Below are 20,952 nucleotides of genomic sequence, written 5' to 3'. Positions count from 1 at the left end.
TCCCCCTCCCTGTACATAACTTACTGTATCTGTTGCTGTCTGGTCGTATGATCCCCCTCCCTGTACATAACTTACAGTATCTGTTGCTGTCTGGTCGTATGTAACTTACTGTATCTGTTGCTGTCTGGTCGTATGTAAATGGCGGCGATGAGATCTGTATGTTTCCTCCTTCTCTGTATGTAACTGCAGTCCCAACACCTGGCTTTAGATCTTTAGCTTTCAGCAGCAGCTTCCTGCCAACGAGAAACAGAATATCTAAATGTGCATCAGATGAATATTTCATTGTCAAATACATTCACTGTACCCAGATCAGGATGGTTTGAAAATGGTAACCCCTCTCACTAATATAACCCAGGAAAACTTGCTTACTGACCCAACAGCACTGGTAGTGTGCATGTTAATATGTACAGTCCTGGTTGAAGATATCATTTTCAGAATAATAATAATAATACAATAATAATTTGAGGTTCTTATATACCGCTTTATCACAACCTAGTTTGTAGGTCGTCTCAAAGCGATTCACAAATTATTATCCGTGGTGATAGGGCCTTTGCAATCAGCCAATGGGTACAGCCAGTGCTGCCATTTTGGCGCTCACAGCTAGCATTTAACAATTCTAGCACTGCCCAACCACGTACTCATTTACAGCTGAGTAGACTGGAACAAGCGTAGTAAAGTATCTTGCTCAAAGATACAACACAGTGCCTGGCCTGGCATCCTACCACTAGACTACCATGCCTCCCTTCGGTCATGAGCCTGGCGTCCTACCACTAGACTACCGTGCCTCCAAATGACATTATATATAAGGCTTACATACTGTAGGAAGTTTCCTTTAACATATTTTATCCAGGCTCTGATCAATGTGTTATATTTGTCAGGGTTAAGAATTTGTAAAAACTGACATTTGAACACAGAATTTTTGTGCACCCACACAACCTTGAATACGACAGGTTATAAGTATTATGTTCTTTAGTTATGATATTCAAGGCTGTTCTTGTGCACCCAGACAACCTTGAATATGACGGGTTATAAGTATTATGTTCTTTAGTTATGATATTCAAGGCTGTTCTTGTGCACCCACACAACCTTGAATATGACAGGTTATAAGTATTTTGTTCTTTAGTTATGATATTCAAGGCTGTTCTTGTGCACAAAAATTCGGTGTTCAAATGTCAATATTTCAAACCAAATATTTTTAAACCAACTGTTTAACAATGGTCATAGTTCACATTGTTCTTTATACCTGGTCACCAAGTATCAACAACTTTTCTTCACTGGAATGAGCACAGATGAAATTCAAAGAGTTAACGCATGGAAACTACTAAAGGTGCCAAAACCAAGACTGGCAGCCATGAAGAATTTCGTTTCAAACTAGACATTAAGTGTTCAATTTATACCATAATGATCCATGTAGTAGGTGTCATGAAAATCAGAGCATACCAAGAGGAGTCACACATAGACACCTGAGTGTAGACAACACTGTTACTTCAAAAAGAATAAATCCCTACATGTCCCCTTAATTTCGCTGGTAAAATAATGTGTAAGTTTTTTTATCTATTAAATGTGTTATCTGAAGACACTGAAAAATCTGGGTATTGTGACATTAGCCTTAGACATGCACATCCATATCCACAAATTTATGAACACATTAAGATATTCATAAACACATTAAGATATTCATGAACACATTAACATATTAATGAACACATTAACATATTTATGAACACATTAACAAATTTATGAACACATTAAGATAATCAGGAACACATTAACATATTTATGAACACATTAACATATTTATGAACACATTAACATATTCATGAACACATTAACATATTTATGAACACACATGTCAATCAGCTGTGATTTTATTTTACTTACCCACGCTTCTTTAGGATCCAGAGGAAGAGGACGATACCACAGATGACAATAGAGAAGACGATGATGGGGATGATAATGGCAGTCATAGCTGTAACAGAATGGAAAAGGTTGGGAGAAATTGCCAAAATAACACTTTGTCCCATTGCAATCTTACATAAATTTCATGTTGAAATTGTTTATTTTAATTATCACAGCACAAACACAAACCGCACAAAAATTCTAGGATTTGAGTTGGATGTTTTTGTTTTGGTCTAACCTTTTACTTTTACAAGTAGTCTGATTTTGTATGAGTAGCTGACTCCGTAAACCTGATGATAAAGGTAACAGTTGGATCTACTATATCTTAATACTAAAACATTTTCTGCCCCGTTTTATTTTCACCCTTGATCGATAAGCTGAATTCAATACAGGGAACAATCATTATTAGCTCACCTGGCCCAAAGGGGCAAGTGAGCTTATGCCGTGGCGCACTGTCCGGCGTCCGTCTCGCGTCCGGCGTCAATATTTTGCTTTGAACAACTCCTTCTCAATAACCAAAAGGCCTAGGGTGATGATATTTGGCCAGAAGCAAACTGGGATGAAGGGCTACAAACTTTGTTAAAATAAATGACCTTCACCCATATTCAAGGTCACAGGGGTCAATTGTCTTAAAAAACCTTTAAACAACTTCTTCTGAATAACCAAAAGGCCCAGGGTGATAATATTTGGCCAGTAGTATGCTAAGATGAAGGGCTACAAAGTTTGTTCAAATTAATGACCTTCACCCATATTCAAGGTCACAAGGGTCAAATATATTAAAAACTTTAAACAACTTCTTCTCAATAACCAAAATGCCAAGGGTGATGATATTTGGTTAGTGGCATAATGAGATGAAGGGCTACCAAGTTTGTTCAAATGAATGACCTTCACCCATATTCAAGGTCACAGGGGTCAAATATGTTAAAAACTTTAAACAACTTCTTCTGAATAACCAAAATGCCCAGGGTGACGATATTTGGCCAGTAGCATGCTGAGATGAAGGGCTAAAACGTTTGTTCAAATGAATGACCTTCACTCATATTCAAGGTCATAGGTGTCAAATATGTTAAAAACTTTAAACAACTTCTTCTCAATAACCAAAACGCCCAGGGTGATGATATTTAGCCAGTAGCATGCTGAGATGAAGGGCTACAAAGTTTGTTCAAATGAATGACCTTCACCCATATTCAAGGTCACAGGGGTCAAATATGTTAAATTTTTTAGCCAACTTCTTCTGAATAACCAAAATGCCCAGGGAGATGATATTTGCCCAGTAACATGCTGAGATAAAGGGCTACAAAGTCTGTTCAAATGAATGACCTTCACCCATATTCAAGGTCACAGGTGTCAAATATGTTAAAAAACTTAAACAACTTCTCAATAACCCAAATGCCTAGGGTGATGATATTTGGTCAAAAGCATGCTGGGGTTAAGGGCTACCAAGTTTGTTCAAATTAATGACCTTCACCCATATTCAAGGTCACAGGTGTCAAATATGTTAAAAACCTTAAACAACTTCTCAATAACCCAAATGCCTAGGGTGATGATATTTGGTCAGAAGCATGCTGGGGTTAAGGGCTACCAAGTTTGTTCAAATGAATGACCTTCACCCATATTCAAGGTCACATGGGTCAATTGTTAAAAAATACCTTTAAACAACTTCTTCTGAATAACTAACAGGCCCAGGATGTTGATATTTAGTCTGTAGCATACTAGGATGAAGGGCTACCAAGTTTGTTTAAATGCATGACCTTGAATCATATTCAAGGTCACAAGGAGCAAATATGTTCAAAATGTTTAAACAACTTGTTCTGAATAACCGAAAGGCCCTGGATGTTGATATTTAGTCAGTTTCATGCTGGGATCAAGGACTACCATGTTTGTTAAAGTGAATGACTTTGACTTATATTCAAGGTCACAGGGGGCAAAATTGTTTAAAATCTTTAAACGACCTCTTCTGAATAACCATGGGTCCCAGAATGTTGATATTTTGCAAGTTGCATCCTGAGATGAAAGGCTATAAAATTTGTTCAACATAATGACCTTGTTCGACTTTCAATAACAGGGGTGAAATGTTTTAGAAAAAATTAACAGGTTCTTTTGAATGAATTTTTATTCATAAATACTGATATTTTGCCTGTAGCTTTATTACAGAACATTTTAAGGTTACAAGTTTGAGATTTTTCCCAGGTGAGTGATGCAGGCCCATTGGGCCACTTGTTATATGTAGTTATGCAATTGTAAAAGCAACATGAAGATATGATTATACAACATTTAGATATTGCTGTAAAACACCTGAGAGACAAAATTATGGCAGAACTAAAATAGAAGTTCACAGACTACAGTAAAATAATTTTTCAGCACATAGAATACATGTGCGTCCCCAACAACTATATATATATAGCTAGCTGAAGACCGTGTACTTACATGGTGATTCGTACCCCACCACTATATATATATAGCTAGCTGAAGACTGTGTACATACGCGGTGATACGTCCTCCACCACTATATATATATAGCTAGCTGAAGACCGTGTACTTACATGGTGATTCGTCCTCCACCACTATATATATATAGCTAGCTGAAGACCGTGTACTTACGTGGTGATTCGTCCCCCACCACTATATATATATAGCTAGCTGAAGACCGTGTACTTACGTGGTGATTCGTCCTCCACCACTATATATATATAGCTAGCTGAAGACCGTGTACTTACGTGGTGATTCGTCCTCCACCACTATATATATATAGCTAGCTGAAGACCGTGTACTTACGTGGTGATTCGTCCTCCACCACTATATATATATAGCTAGCTGAAGACCGTGTACTTACGTGGTGATTCGTCCTCCACCACTATATATATATAGCTAGCTGAAGACCGTGTACTTACGTGGTGATTCGTCCTCCACCACTATATATATATAGCTAGCTGAAGACCGTGTACTTACGTGGTGATTCGTCCTCCACCACTATATATATATAGCTAGCTGAAGACCGTGTACTTACGTGGTGATTCGTCCTCCACCACTATATATATATAGCTAGCTGAAGACCGTGTACTTACGTGGTGATTCGTCCTCCACCACTATATATATATAGCTAGCTGAAGACCGTGTACTTACGTGGTGATTCGTCCTCCACCACTATATATATATAGCTAGCTGAAGACCGTGTACTTACGTGGTGATTCGTCCTCCACCACTATATATATATAGCTAGCTGAAGACCGTGTACTTACGTGGTGATTCGTCCTCCACCACTATATATATATAGCTAGCTGAAGACCGTGTACTTACGTGGTGATTCGTCCTCCACCACTATATATATATAGCTAGCTGAAGACCGTGTACTTACGTGGTGATTCGTCCTCCACCACTATATATATATAGCTAGCTGAAGACCGTGTACTTACATGGTGATTCGTCCTCCACCACTATATATATATAGCTAGCTGAAGACCGTGTACTAACGTGGTGATACGTCCTCCACCACTATATATATATAGCTAACTGAAGACCGTGTACTTACGTGGTGATTCGTACCCCACCACTATATATATATAGCTAACTGAAGACCATGTACTTACGTGGTGATTCGTCCTCCACCACTAATCTGATAGGTTTACTGACTTCACAGTAACGCCCTGTGTAACCTGTAACATAAACCATGTCTTATTTATAATCTATATTGCACATAAATAGTGTCTTATATATAAACTATATCGCACATAAATAGTGTCTGATGCATAAACTATATAGCACATAATTCGTATCTTATATATAAACTATGAAGCACATAATTCATGTCTTATATATATACTAAATAGCACATAATTTGTGTTATATATATTAACTATATATTAATCAACATATAAATCAGGTCTTATATATAAACCATTCTGAAATATGGACAGTACCACCAATAGTCTAATGTTTTAGGCCCAGTAACTTTGACATTGGAAACTTTTGTAAACCCTATTGAACATCAACATATCACAGTGTATACGTCTGTTGTGAACTTTGACCTTATCCAGTATCCATAAAAATATTTGCCATTCGTTTGGAAAAAATCTTTATTTAACTATATATGCCAACATTTGATCTACTCTGACCTACCCTCTATTGGTGAAATCTGACCTACCCTATATTGGTGAATTCTGACCTACCCTATATTGGTGAACGTTAGTCTACCCTATATTGGTGAACTCTGACCTACCCTATATAAGTGAACTCTGACCTGCCCTGTATCGGTTAACTCTGATCTACCCTTTATTGGTGAACTCTGACCTATTCTATATTCTATACTTATCCAGTATCCATAAAAATATTTGCCATTCGTTTGGAAAAAATCTTTATTTAACTATATATGCCAACATTTGATCTACACTACATGTATATTGGTGAACTCTGGCCTACCTTCTATTGGTGAACTCTGACCTGCCCTATATTGGTGAATTCTGACCTGCCCTATGGGTGAACTCTAGATCTGACCTACCCTCTATTGGTGAACTCTGACCTACCCTATATTGGTGAACTCTGACCTACCCTGTATTGGTGAACTCTGCCTACCCTCTATTGGTGAACTCTGACCTGCCCTATATTGGTGAATTCTGACCTGCCCTATGGGTGAACTCTAGGTCTGACCTACCCTGTATTGGTGAACTCTGACCTACCCTATATTGGTGAACTCTGACCTACCCTCTATTGGTAAACTCTGGTCTACCGTATATTGATGAACTTTGACCTACCCTGTATTGGTGAACTCTGCCTACCTTCTATTGGTGAACTCTGACCTACCCTATATTGATGAACTTTGACCTACCCTGTATTGGTGAACTCTGCCTACCCTATATTGGTGAACTCTAACCTACCCTCTATTGGTGAACTCTGACCTACCCTATATCGGTGAACTCTGACCTACCCTCTATTGGTGAAATCTGACCTACCCTATATTGGTGAATTCTGACCTACCCTATATTGGTGAACGTTAGTCTACCCTATATTGGTGAACTCTGACCTACCCTATATAAGTGAACTCTGACCTGCCCTGTATCGGTTAACTCTGATCTACCCTTTATTGGTGAACTCTGACCTATTCTATATTGGTGAACTCTGACCTACCCTCTATTGGTGAACTCTGACCTACCCTATATTGTTGAACTCTAAGCTGCCCTGTATTGGTGAACTCTGACCTACACTGTATTGGTGAACAATGACCTACCCTGTATAGGTGAACTCTAGTCTACCCTATATTGGTGAACTATGACCTACCCTGTATTGGTGAACTCTAGTCTACCCTATATTGGTGAACTTTGACCTACCCTGTATTGGTGAACTCTGACCTACCATCTATTAGTGAACTCTATTACCTACTTTATACAGTGAACTGTGATCTATCCTCGACTATAATGAAGACAGATCTATCCTGGGCTGTTATTTACTCTCTACAATGAACTTTGGCCTATAGTCTATCAATTAACTTTGGCCTATAGTCTATGCATGAACTTTGGCCTATAATTTATCAATGAACTTTGAGTTATTGTCCATTGTAAACTCAGAATTACAGTTCATAAGGAACTTGAACTTACCTCTATAGAGAAAACTGACCTACATTTTATTTGAAGATATCTGTACCCTGCACTATGACCTACCCTCAATGACCTATATTCAACTTTAACCTTTATATTGCACTTTGACTGGTGAACTTTGACCTAACCTTAAAATGATCCCTGGCCAATGCTTACTGAGAACCTACCTTGAATACACTGACAGCTGTAAGTCCTGTTGGAAGCCATTACACAGCGTCCATTGTTCAGACAGGAACACTTGGACGGGGAAGGTTTCGATGTTTCCCAGGCTGCAAGATAAGTAAACAGTGTCAAAAATGAAAATAATTTCAATATCTTCAATAATCCCAAGATCTCAATAATAAGCCAGACTGAGAAATTCTGAATTGAAAATGGGTCCAAATTTCAAAAAGTTTAAATAAATCTAAATTTGAGAAAAAAAGAAAAAAAACCCAAAGAATTTTAAATTTATCTTCAAATTAAAAGTTATGACTAGTAAAGTAGTAAATTCTTTAATGCCTACCTGCATCACACTGTATGTCGGAGTCATCAATGAATTGAGAGTGATCAGGACAAGCGCACGCCGAACCATTAGGTTTCAGCAAGCACAGATGGCTACACTTCTTACCGTCCTCTTCCAAACACCGATTTTTTACTACAACACAAAACATCACAGTATAAAATTCTTCCCTTCCTCTTCCCCACACACCAATTCTTTACTACAACACCAAATTTAATCATCTTCCAAGGGAACTAACTCCAACAAAAATATCACACTTATTGTGTAAAGCAGCAAGTTTCTATATTTCACAACCTTTTTTGTTTGTTTATCAGTCTTTCAATGTCCATGCATCTTATTTTAGAGAATTTCCTTTCTTCCCCTAAAACTTAAGCCTTTAGGCTTCTGGGTGCCCAATAAATCATCCCAGCATATCAACACTGAAACAAAATTGAAGCAAATCACCTGATAAATCATGACGTTTCGGGTGCATAATTCGGACACTAGAGGGCAGCAGAAGTCCAGTCTGTAGCGTGATGTTGACACCGCGACCAAATTTGTCCATCTTCATGACAGCCCCCATTTGTTGGGATGCCCAGTAAAGTGAACCTCCGAACACATCCAAACTGACGGGGTTATCCAGACCTGAAGTATATAAAGATTACACTCAAAATACAAACACACCTAAACTGACGGAGTTATCTAGACCTGAAGTATATAAAGAGTACACTCAAAATACAAACACACCTAAACTGACGGGGTTATCTAGACCTGAAGTATATAAAGAGTACACTCAAAATACAAACACACCTAAACTGACGGGGTTATCCAGACTTGTATGAAAAATACAACTTACCTGATAACTGTTAACTTGAATGAAGTGTAATAAACCTCGTTTAAGATCTATGTTATCTTGATAAAGTTAAATGACAATGAGAAATGATTGAAAAAACAAGAGGCCCAATGTCCTTAATAATTAACTGAGTTGTAGTACAATTGTTACTTGTTTTTGTTATACTGTCAGAAAAAAGTGAAACAATGAAATGTAATATAGTGAAATTCACCCCCTACCCAGAGAGAAATAGCTGAACCGGGTGGTTGAATTCAAAATTTTCAATAAGCACTTTTGGGCCTTTCCACTCAGGAAGAGTATTTGATTCTAGCATATCCAGGTCTGAAGATGAAGAATGTTGAAATTTTTGCCAATTTGAACCCTTTTGGCCCAACCTCTCAGGCCCTAAGGTTGAGCAAGGTTATTTATTTTGAAACCCAAACCATCAAACTACATTCACATGATAATACTTCCCACCAAATCTAAACTTTAACCCATTGAAAATAAGTCAAATATACACACCAAAGTGTTATTTCTCTATATAAACCATAATAAACTTTACAAATATACACACCAAAGTGTTATTTCTCTATATAAACCATAATAAACTTTACAAATATACACACCAAAGTGTTATTTCTCTATATAAACCATAATAAACTTTACAAATATACACACCAAAGTGTTATTTCTCTATATAAACCATAATAAACTTTACAAATATACACACCAAAGTGTTATTTCTCTATATAAACCATAATAAACTTTACAAATATACACACCAAAGTGTTATTTCTCTATATAAACCATAATAAACTTTACAAATATACACACCAAAGTGTTATTTCTCTATATAAACCATAATAAACTTTACAAATATACACACCAAAGTGTTATTTCTCTATATAAACCATAATAAACTTTACAAATATACACACTAAAGTGTTATTTCTCTATATAAACCATAATAAACTTTACACCTACCAACCCCCATCCCACCAGGAGGTATAGTCGACCCGGGGGCAATTAAATTCAAAATCATGATAAAGCACCTTAGGACCTTTCCATCAATGAAGAGTATTTGATTCCAGAATATCAGGGTCTGAAGAAGAAGATTGTTCAAGTTTTCGCCAATTTGACCCTTATTGGCCCCACCCTCAGGCCCTGGGGGTGATTCAGGGTCTGGATTTTCATACCATCAAACTATCATCACATGATGATAATTCCAACCAATTTTGAATTATACCCAGAAGTATTAATATTTCTCAGGTGGCCTAATAAGATTGGTATATACAACTGACTACCTATGACCCTATGCTCTTAATTCCTTGACCTTTTGACATTTACTCTGTGACCTTTAAGCCTTAGTTTTGTACCAATGCAGAAAACACAACCTCTAGCAATACAAATGGCACAACGACCTTGAAAGAATAACAAATTTAATGACCCCCATGACCTTTACATACCAACAAATTGGACCAACAAATTGGACCACTCACCTTTGCCAACCACAATGACTCTGTCTGACCCGTCCAGTTTGATGGACTCGATCAGATTTTCCTTGGAGTCACACCAGTATAGTCGATCATCCATGTGGTCATCTAGAGTCAGTCCAGTCGCTCGACCCAGCCGTGTTGAGATCAAGACTGACCGCTTCTCACCGGTCATCCAGGCCTGCTCTATCTTAGGACTAGTGCTGCCGGCATCTGTCCAGTACAGCAAACTAATGGGGAAAATAACGTCCAGTACAGCAAACTAATGGGGAAAATAACGTCCAGTACAGCAAACTAATGGGGAAAATAACATTACATTGTCCAGTATAGCAAACTAATGGGGAAAATAACGTCCAGTACAGCAAACTAATGGGGAAAATAACATTGCATCATCCAGTACAGCAACCTAATGGGGAAAATAGCATTACATTGTCCAGTACAGCAAACTAATGGGGAAAATAACATTACATTGTCCAGTACAGCAAACTAATGGGGAAAATAACGTCCAGTACAGCAAACTAATGGGGAAAATAGCATTACATCGTCCCTTTATTCAAGTATTTTACATTGTCTTGAATGACGGCATATGTAGGGTAGGGCAGTCTCATGTAGGACAGTAGTACGTTGGAAATATTGTTATCTTGACAACAGTAACATTGTAAACATTGTTATCTTGACAACAGTAACATTGTTATCTTGACAACAGTTACTTTGTTATCTTGACAACAGTAACATTGTTATCTTGACTAATGGGGAAAATAACGTCCAGTACAGCAAACTATTGGGGAAAATAGCATTACATCGTCCCTTTATTCAAGTATTTTACATTGTCTTGAATGACGGCATATGTAGGGTAGGGCAGTCTCATGTAGGACAGTAGTACGTTGGAAATATTGTTATCTTGACAACAGTAACATTTTAAACATTGTTATCTTGACAACAGTAACATTGTTATCTTGAGAAGATAACAATGTTTACAATGTTACTGTTGTCAAGATAACAATATTTCCAACGTACTACTGTCCTACATGAGACTGCCCTACCCTACATATGCCGTCATTCAAGACAATGTAAAATACTTGAATAAAGGGACGATGTAATGCTATTTTCCCCAATAGTTTGCTGTACTGGACGTTATTTTCCCCATTAGTCAAGATAACAATGTTACTGTTGTCAAGATAACAATGTAACTGTTGTCAAGATAACAATGTTCACAATGTTACTATTGTGAAGAAGGGTGAGTTATCCCCCCTAAACATCATTGCAGTCAACACTTAACTAGGGGAGATAACTCACCCTAGTTAAGTGTTGACTGTAATGAGGTGGAGGAGAGATAACTCACTCTAGTTAAGTGTTGACTGTAATGAGGTGTAGGGGAGACAACTCACCCTAGTTAAGTGTTGACTGTAATGAGGTGGAGGAGAGATAACTCACTCTAGTTAAGTGTTGACTGTAATGAAGTGTAGGGGAGACAACTCACCCTAGTTAAGTGTTGACTGTAATGAGGTGGAGGAGAGATAACTCACTCTAGTTAAGTGTTGACTGTAATGAGGTGTAGGAGAGATAACTCACTCTAGTTAAGTGTTGACTGTAATGAGGTGTAGGGGAGATAACTCAACCTAGTTAAGTGTTGACTGTAATGAAGTGTAGGGGAGATACCTCCCCCTAGTTAAGTGTTGACTGTAATGAGGTGTAGGGGAGACAACTCACCCTAGTTAAGTGTTGACTGTAATGAAGTGTAGGGGAGATACCTCCCCCTAGTTAAGTGTTGACTGTAATGAGGTGTAGGGGAGACAACTCACCCTAGTTAAGTGTTGACTGTAATGAGGTGGAGGAGAGATAACTCACTCTAGTTAAGTGTTGACTGTAATGAAGTGTAGGGGAGACAACTCACCCTAGTTAAGTGTTGACTGTAATGAGGTGGAGGAGAGATAACTCACTCTAGTTAAGTGTTGACTGTAATGAGGTGTAGGAGAGATAACTCACTCTAGTTAAGTGTTGACTGTAATGAGGTGTAGGAGAGATAACTCACTCTAGTTAAGTGTTGACTGTAATGAAGTGTAGGGGAGATACCTCCCCCTAGTTAAGTGTTGACTGTAATGAGGTGTAGGAGAGATAACTCACTCTAGTTAAGTGTTGACTGTAATGAGGTGTAGGGGAGATAACTCAACCTAGTTAAGTGTTGACTGTAATGAAGTGTAGGGGAGACAACTCACCCTAGTTAAGTGTTGACTGTAATGAGGTGGAGGAGAGATAACTCACTCTAGTTAAGTGTTGACTGTAATGAGGTGTAGGGGAGATAACTCAACCTAGTTAAGTGTTGACTGTAATGAGGTGTAGGGGAGATAACTCAACCTAGTTAAGTGTTGACTGTAATGAGGTGTAGGGGAGACAACTCACCCTAGTTAAGTGTTGACTGTAATGAGGTGGAGGAGAGATAACTCACTCTAGTTAAGTGTTGACTGTAATGAAGTGTAGGGGAGATAACTCACCCTAGTTAAGTGTTGACTGTAATGAGGTGTAGGGGAGACAACTCACCCTAGTTAAGTGTTGACTGTAATGAGGTGTAGGAGAGATAACTCACCCTAGTTAAAGAGGGGATAACTCACCCTAGTTAAGTGTTGACTGCAATGATGTTTAGGGGGGATAACTCACCCTTCTTCACAATAGTAACATTGTGAACATTGTTATCTTGACAACAGTTACATTGTAAACATTGTTATCTTGACAACAGTTACATTGAAAACATTGTTATCTTGACAACAGTAACATTGAGAACATTGTTATCTTGACAACAGTAACATTGTGAACATTGTTCTCTTGACAACAGTAACATAGGAATGTCATTATCTTAACAACAGTATATTTGGAATATCATTAACTTGATAACAGTAACATTGTTATCTTGACAACAGTAACATTGTGAACATTGTTATCTTCACAACAGTAACATTGTGAACATTGTTATCTTGACAACAGTAACATTGTGAACATTGTTATCTTGACAACAGTAACATTGTGAACATTGTTATCTTCACAATAGTAACATTGTGAACATTGTTATCTTGACAACAGTAACATTGTGAACATTGTTATCTTCACAACAGTAACATTGTGAACATTGTTATCTTGACAACAGTAACATTGGTAACATCATTATCTTGACAACAGTAATATTGGTAACATCATTATCATGACAACAGTAATATTGGTAACATCATTATCTTGACAACAGTATCATTGGTAACATCATTATCATGACAACAGTAACATAAGGAATATCCTTATTTAACGATATTGCAGGCAAAGTTTTTCTTCCACCTTTTCTGATTTGTCACCCAGCTAAGTGTTGACTGCAATGATGTTTAGGGGAGATAACTCATCCAGTTAAGCGTGACTGTAATGAGGTGTAGGGGGGATAACTCATCCAAGTTAAGTGTTGACTGTAATGAGGTGTAGGGGAGACAACTCACCCTAGTTAAGTGTTGACTGTAATGAAGTGTAGGGGAGATAGCTCATCCCCCTTAAGTGTTGACTGCAATGATGTTTAGAGGGGATAACTCACCCTAGTTAAGTGTTGACTGCAACGAGGTGTAGGGGAGATAGCTCATCCCAGTGAAGTGTTGACTGTAATGAAGTGTAGGGGAGATAACTCATCCAAGTTAAGTGTTGACTGCAATGATGTTTAGGGGGGATAACTCACCCTAGTTAAGTGTTGACTGTAATGAAGTGTAGGGGAGACAACTCACCCTAGTTAAGTGTTGACTGTAATGAGGTGTAGGAGAGATAACTTTCCCTAGTTAAGTGTTGACTGTAATGAGGTGTAGGGGAGATACCTTTCCCTAGTTAAGTGTTGACTGTAATGAGGTGCAGGGGAGATAACTCACCCTAGTTAAGTGTTGACTGTAATAAAGTGTAGGGGAGATAACTCACCCTAGTTAAGTGTTGACTGTAATGAGGTGTAGGGGAAATAACTCACCCTAGTTAAGTATTGACTGTAATGAGGTGTAGGAGAGATAACTCACTCTAGTTAAGTGTTGACTGTAATGAGGTGCAGGGGAGATAACTCACCACAGTTAAGTGTTGACTGTAATGAGGTGCAGGGGAGATCATACTTACCCCAGTTTAGGGTTCACAACGATTGCCAGTGGGTGAACCAAGTTATCACTAATTAAGGTTTTCTGGTATCTACCATCGTCAAGGGCAACTGACACAGTGCGGCGACTTGAATCCGTCCAGTATATGTTTCTGTGCATAGTCAATTTATTTGATATTAAAATATATTTCACACATTTATGAATTGAATCTTATGTTTCAGACAGCCTATAAATCGAGTGAGATAATTTCAAAACCTCAAATTAGAATATTCATTAAAGTCTATAATTATCAGTTATTGTGAGAAAAATACACAAATAAACTTTTTTGTTATAAGTTACAATTAAATTGATTATATGAATGGGTGATTTCATTTCAACTGTTTTATTGGTTATAAGATATCGTAACTTAAACAAGTACTTTGTGACCCAGTCAATGGCGATGCCCTCAACCTGGGTCACGTCTGCGTTTAAATCCTGTGGACGGGGTGGACCTCCATTATTTATGTCATCTGGAATTCCTGCCCGCTCAATCTTCATCAAGGACAGATCGGAGAAGTAGAGGAGACGACGGTCTGCGTCAACGTCCAGCGCCCCCATGTGGCGCCCCCAGCTCAGTGTTCCTGAGTACGCTTTTTTGTCAGGGATGATTTGACGTACTTCATGGCCGCTCGTGAAATAGATGAGCATCTGTCCACCTTAAACAAGAAAACCTGGATTAAAATTTAGCAATCCAGAACTGCTAACTACAGATGAAATATAGAATTTTTTCTTTTCATCCTTTAGACTGTTCACTTGTTCAAGAACAAAATCAGAATGAGGATGAAAATTGTTGAAAACAGTTTGTACAAAAACGACATGTCTTATGACTCAAGTTAAACATATATCAATTTATCAAGTACAAAATTGTGTATTTTCATGAACACAGTTATACAGGTCTTTCTCCCACCTCTACATATGTAAGACTAAGAATCTCATACATATATTTAGAAGAAAGGGGTAGTTCTAGTCTAGGGGTTTCTGTTGGACCTGGAGTGATACCTGAGGCTGTGCCAAATTAGGATGACAATATCTGATCCTAAACTTACAAGGATGAAAGAGAGTCCTATCTAGTCCTACTAGACAAACCTGTTTCACTATGTTACTGACGACATCTACAGGTAGAATTCCCAAACCCCTTTAACACATTTGATCATTAATACACACAGGGCACATCCCTTCCGTTTGCGTCATCCTTCCATACTGAGTCTTATGTCCATTAACATTTAATCTTTAAACTTTTTAATCGCCACACTTCAAATTTTCAAAATGAACATTGATGTATACAAATCTTATTGTCCTTCCTTGCTGAAAGTGTCAGTCTAAATTTTCTTAAAAACTTTGAATTCACAATTTATATTTATTAGATAGATACTATGTATCTCACAAATTATGACCAATTTATTCTCAACAATAGCAAGGGGGCCCATATATTTGACACCTGACTCCTGTGACATTGAAAGTAGGTCAAGGTCATATCTTTGATGCAACTTTGTACCACTCTATCCCAACATGCTATTTGCCAACTGCCATCACCCTGGCACTTTCACATGTATCAAAAACAAAATTGAAGAGGACTTTGACCTTAAAAGGTCATTAGGTCATTAACCGGAGGAAACTTTATACTACTCTATCCCAGCATGCTATTGGTCAAATATCATCACTCAGGGCCTCCTGGTATTGTGGAAGAAGTTGTTAAAAGATATTTACATATTTGGCCAATGTGACCTTGAAAGTAGGTCAAGGTCATTTATTTGAGCAACTTTATATCACTCTGTCCCAGGTACCTACTGGCCGGATATCATTTCTCTTGGTCTCTTGGTTATTTAAAAGAAAATGTTTAAAGGTTTTAAAATCATTTGACCCTTGTGATCTTTAAAGAAGTTTTCAGAGAAAACAAGAGAAAAAACATATAAGTAACAAATAAAAGAGGGTTTCAGAAGTATTTAAAGGTTATTTACACATTTGATGCCTGTGACTTTCAAAGTAGGTCAAGATCATTTATTTGAAGACAGTTTATAGCACCGTATCACAGCATACTACTGGCAAATCATCATCACCAATTGTGTTTTAGTTATTCAGAAGAAGGCTTTCAAACATTTTAACACATTTGACAGTTCAAAGCATCTCAGGTCCCTACTGGCAAAATATCATCACCCTGGGCCCCCTGGTTATTCAGAAGAAGTTGTTTAAAGATTTTTTTTATATATTTAACCAATGTTGCCTTGAAGTGAGGTCAAGGTCATTTATTGGAGGAAACTATATAGTATTCCATCCAAGGTACCTAAAGGCCAAATATCATTTATCAAGGCCTCTTGGTTATATTCAGAAGAAGCTGTTGTTTAAAGGTCTTGACATATTTGATCCCTGTCAACTTTGAAAGTACGTCATGGTCATTTATTTGAGGACCCTGTATAGCACTCTGTCCCAGATACCTACTGGTGACATATCAATGATCCTAGGTCCTCCAGTTCTTAAGAAGAAATTGTTCAAAGAAAAAGTTGACACATACCATGTCAGCTAAAAACTATCATGAATAAATATCTCCTCTGAAATCCTGTTAAGAAAGGTTTTGACAAAATTGTGATCGGTGAACTGACCTTTAGGTTTACAGTGTGTGCCTTTCCCTTTGACGTCATGGAAACCATCCGTACACAAACATTTGTAGGATCCCTTCACGTTTTTACACTGCTGTGCACAGAATGTCCCCCAGCGTGCGCACTCGTCAACATCTGTAAATCAACACAAAGTTAAGTCACGAGAAGCAAGCAGAATACACTATCACTGTGTCCTAAGTATAAACCTTCGTCCTTCCACCCTTAGGTCCCAACATCCCTTCCAGTTACTTGATTTATCAGAAAACACCATATTCCTTCTAAAATTGTAATACTTGATTTGATTTATCAGAAAACATTCCCATATGCCTTCTAAAATTGTAATACTTGATTCATCAGAAAACATCCCCATATTCCCTCTAAAATTGTAATACTTGCAGGGTTGCCAACCTCTAAGGAGTCCAGTGTGGGAGATCTCCCTCCACTGAGTTTTCTTAAGTGTGAGACTTTTGACGGCGTCGCGGCGTAACATCTTTTTCAGGTGTTAAGATAACATTTACCTATGTATCAAACAAATCCTGGCTTTCACTGATTACTGTAACATCTGCATTGTTGATCTTTTTACTTCAAGATCTTTGCAGGAAATAAAAACAAATAATTTTTTGCAGATATATATTAAATTTTTATTTATCACACAAACAACTTGACATCAGAAATGCAACACATTATAATCAACAGACTTTCTTGTAACAATTTCTTTCTTGGCTAGAACAGGTACCAGTCACTTTTTTATTTTACTGTCAATACTGCTACTATGGCATGGGATGTTCCATGACCTGTCAAAAAAAAATAACAGTTCATATTAAAAGCAAGAAATTTACCATAGTAGTAATATGAAAAGTTCATTAACATAAAAGATAAAAAAAAATATGATAATTTGACAGTGAAAAATATTTTCCAATTATTTCTGGCTGGGCCTACTACAGTATCCAAAGCAACAAACAGACCCTGATCATTTACTTGTACCATGTTTGCAATCTGATTTAATTTATTTGTTGCATGATTATGTATACCTACGTACTACGTCTATCCAATATGCCAAAGCACTTCATGAAACTCGTTTTTTTTTTTCATCACATCAGATTGAAAAGTGTTTAGTTCTACAAGTCTTTGGTGCGTTAACGTTACATCATATTCACCACTTATACTGCAAAAATAACTTCGAACTTTTCATCAGTCATTCGTCTGTTCGTGTTTCAAGAATCGTTTTCTCTTAATATTTGTGAAGACACGACCCGACAACAATATTTCCTCATACACGACAACATTATGAGTAGAACTTTCCAGCGCGATAGGTATGTTCAATATTAAGGTTACGAGTGAAAACAACTCACCTTACGATATTATTTACATTCGTTTCCACCGGATGTAAAGCGACACCTCGTCATCAGCTCACTTCCAAAGCACAACATTGCAATAGGAGTTGTTTCCCTTTGTACGGTCCAAGCTATACATTGCCGATTTATGGCTTCGCGTGGGATGGAGGGAGACTATTTTCGAATGCGTGATATGTATGGCTCACGTGGCGTGAGACATGCTTAAGCGTGAGTGAGGACGTTTTTAGGACGTTTTAGCGTGAGGTTTTGTCTCACGCCGTGAGAGTTGGCAACCCTGTACTTGATTCATCAGAAAACAATCAAGAATGAGTGAGGGGCAAACGCCCACAAGTCCCAGCGTTTGTAATTTTTCTACCCATGATGCATCATTCTCCCAATTAACTTTAACACATGAAGAGGATATTTGGAGTGTTTTAATGCACCACTTGATGTTAATAAGGACTGCACAATAATATATGACCCTTCTTTAATTTGAAGGAGGATCATAATTTATGTAACATACAAACATCAAGGGCCATAACTCTATAAAATATTTAATTCAAGTGAATATTTTACTGAATGAGAAGGACAAGGCTTCGTCTGGCATAAATAGATCAAAGACAATAGTATACTACTGTATACTGGGAAAATTTCCAAGCTGTTTATTTATTTATTTATTTTTTTGTCCTGCATATTTATCATATCAGTGTACAGTTGTAGGAGATCAAATGTGGAGAATGAAATGAACACAGGGTGAATATAGATCTTACAAGTGTAGGGCGAGAGTGTGCTATATATCAATGGAAACAACACAGCAGCCAGGACAAGCTTATGTGATGGTTAATGTAAATCAAACTTCTATTCCTGTATTTAACTTTTGGGGTAACCTGCACTACATTGTGTCTACAGGTATAGAGGTTCCCCAATAAGTTTGCAGACATTTTTCTCCCCAAACATTCAGATATTATATGAAAACCTTCTCTTGGAATGCATTATACCTGTTTCCGATCTGGGAAATGATTGCCACAAACTATGACGTCACAATGAAAGGTGAAGTCGCAAGGCATTGTTACATGACGTCATAATTAGAAAATTGACCAATGAAATAACGTGCAGGGTGCTACGCACTAGTGGGTAACCAAAATTATTATATGCTTGAAAATTTCTAGCAATCACATTGGCCGGATCCTATATACGTGACCATTCCTCAAAAACTTATGTAGACTGGTTATCCGGTGAATATCGATTTCTAAATATAGCTTATACGGAAATTCCCCTCACCCTGTTAACCCGGTTAACACAAACAAGGCCACGCGACACGCAGTGCGAGTCCTCCATGCTTATCTTAAGGAAAATAACCTTGGCAATGTTTTAAAATGCTACGATGCCGAACTATTGGATTCAACCCTGGCTAAATTTTACATGGATAACCTTGATTTTTATTTAATTTTATTGTTGAAGCATATAATAAAACAGTTATGGGCTTTTGTGCTGGTAAATATGATGTGAAATGAACTTGAAATAATGATATTAACCTCAGCTTCGCCTCAGTCAATATCACTTTTTCAGGTTCATATCACATCATATTCACCAGCACAAAAGTCCATAATTGTAAAATATTTAACAATTCCTAGCAGGTTTATCCAATGAGTCAGAAGTGAGGAAACTTATAGTGGTTGTGGAAGTGAGGAAACCTACAGTGGTTGTTGGAGTGAGGGAACCTGTAGTGGTTGTGGAAGTGAGGAAACCTACAGTAGTTGTTGGAGTGAGGAAACCTGTAGTGGTTGTTGGAGTAAGGAGACCTGTAGTGGTTGTGGGAGTGAGGAGACCTACAGTGGTTGTGGGAGTGAGGAAACCTATAGTGGTTGTGGGAGTGAGGAAACCTACAGTGGTTGTGGGAGGGAGGAAACCTACAGTGGTTGTGGGAGTGAGGAAACCTACAGTGGTTGTGGGAGGGAGGAAACCTACAGTGGTTGTGGGAGTGAGGAAACCCACAGTGGTTGTGGGAGTGAGGAAACCTACAGTGGTTGTGGGAATGAGGAAACATACAGTGGTTGTGGGAGTGAGGAAACCTACAGTGGTTGTGGGAGTGAGGAGACCTGTAGTGGTTGTGGGAGTGAGGAGACCTGTAGTGGTTGTGGGAGTGAGGAAACCCATAGTGGTTGTGGGAGTGAGGAAACCTACGGTGGTTGTGGGAGTGAGGAGACCCATAGTGGTTGTGGGAGTGAGGAAACCTACAGTGGTTGTGGGAGTGAGGAGACCTGTAGTGGTTGTGGGAGTGAGGAAACCCATAGTGGTTGTGGGAGTGAGGAAGCCTACAGTGGTTGTGGGAGGGAGGAAACCTACAGTGGTTGTGGGAGTGAGGAAACCTACAGTGGTTGGGGGAGTGAGGAAACCTACAGTGGTTGTGGGAGTGAGGAAACCCACAGTGGTTGTGGGAGTGAGGAAACCTACAGTGGTTGTGGGAGGGAGGAAACCCATAGTGGTTGTGGGAGTGAGGAAGCCTACAGTGGTTGTGGGAGGGAGGAAACCTACAGTGGTTGTGGGAGTGAGGAAACCTACAGTGGTTGTGGGAATGAGGAAACCTACAGTGGTTGT

General features: G+C 38.2%; 1 protein-coding gene across 1 annotated transcript in view; it reads right to left on the bottom strand.

Moving 5' to 3' along the window:
* LOC110441712 (low-density lipoprotein receptor-related protein 2-like) overlaps window positions 1-20,952 on the bottom strand; it is a gene marked incomplete at its 5' end in the record, with an annotated part of 91,985 nt that overhangs the window by 8,208 nt on the left and 62,825 nt on the right. The window contains 11 exons of the mRNA XM_021484933.1: window positions 110-233; window positions 1,882-1,969; window positions 5,487-5,552; window positions 7,655-7,756; window positions 7,990-8,121; window positions 8,431-8,610; window positions 10,297-10,520; window positions 14,410-14,538; window positions 14,806-15,082; window positions 17,024-17,155; window positions 17,429-17,510. Of these exons, the coding sequence (XP_021340608.1) occupies window positions 110-233; window positions 1,882-1,969; window positions 5,487-5,552; window positions 7,655-7,756; window positions 7,990-8,121; window positions 8,431-8,610; window positions 10,297-10,520; window positions 14,410-14,538; window positions 14,806-15,082; window positions 17,024-17,155; window positions 17,429-17,510 (1,536 nt within the window). The remainder of the gene's footprint in view (window positions 1-109; window positions 234-1,881; window positions 1,970-5,486; window positions 5,553-7,654; window positions 7,757-7,989; window positions 8,122-8,430; window positions 8,611-10,296; window positions 10,521-14,409; window positions 14,539-14,805; window positions 15,083-17,023; window positions 17,156-17,428; window positions 17,511-20,952) is intronic.

This window comes from Mizuhopecten yessoensis, unplaced genomic scaffold (assembly GCF_002113885.1).
Source record: "Mizuhopecten yessoensis strain PY_sf001 unplaced genomic scaffold, ASM211388v2 scaffold716103, whole genome shotgun sequence".
In the NCBI taxonomy this organism is placed as follows: domain Eukaryota; kingdom Metazoa; phylum Mollusca; class Bivalvia; order Pectinida; family Pectinidae; genus Mizuhopecten; species Mizuhopecten yessoensis.
The sequence above is the reverse complement of the archived record's forward strand: the minus strand, read 5'-3'. Positions and strand labels throughout refer to the sequence as shown.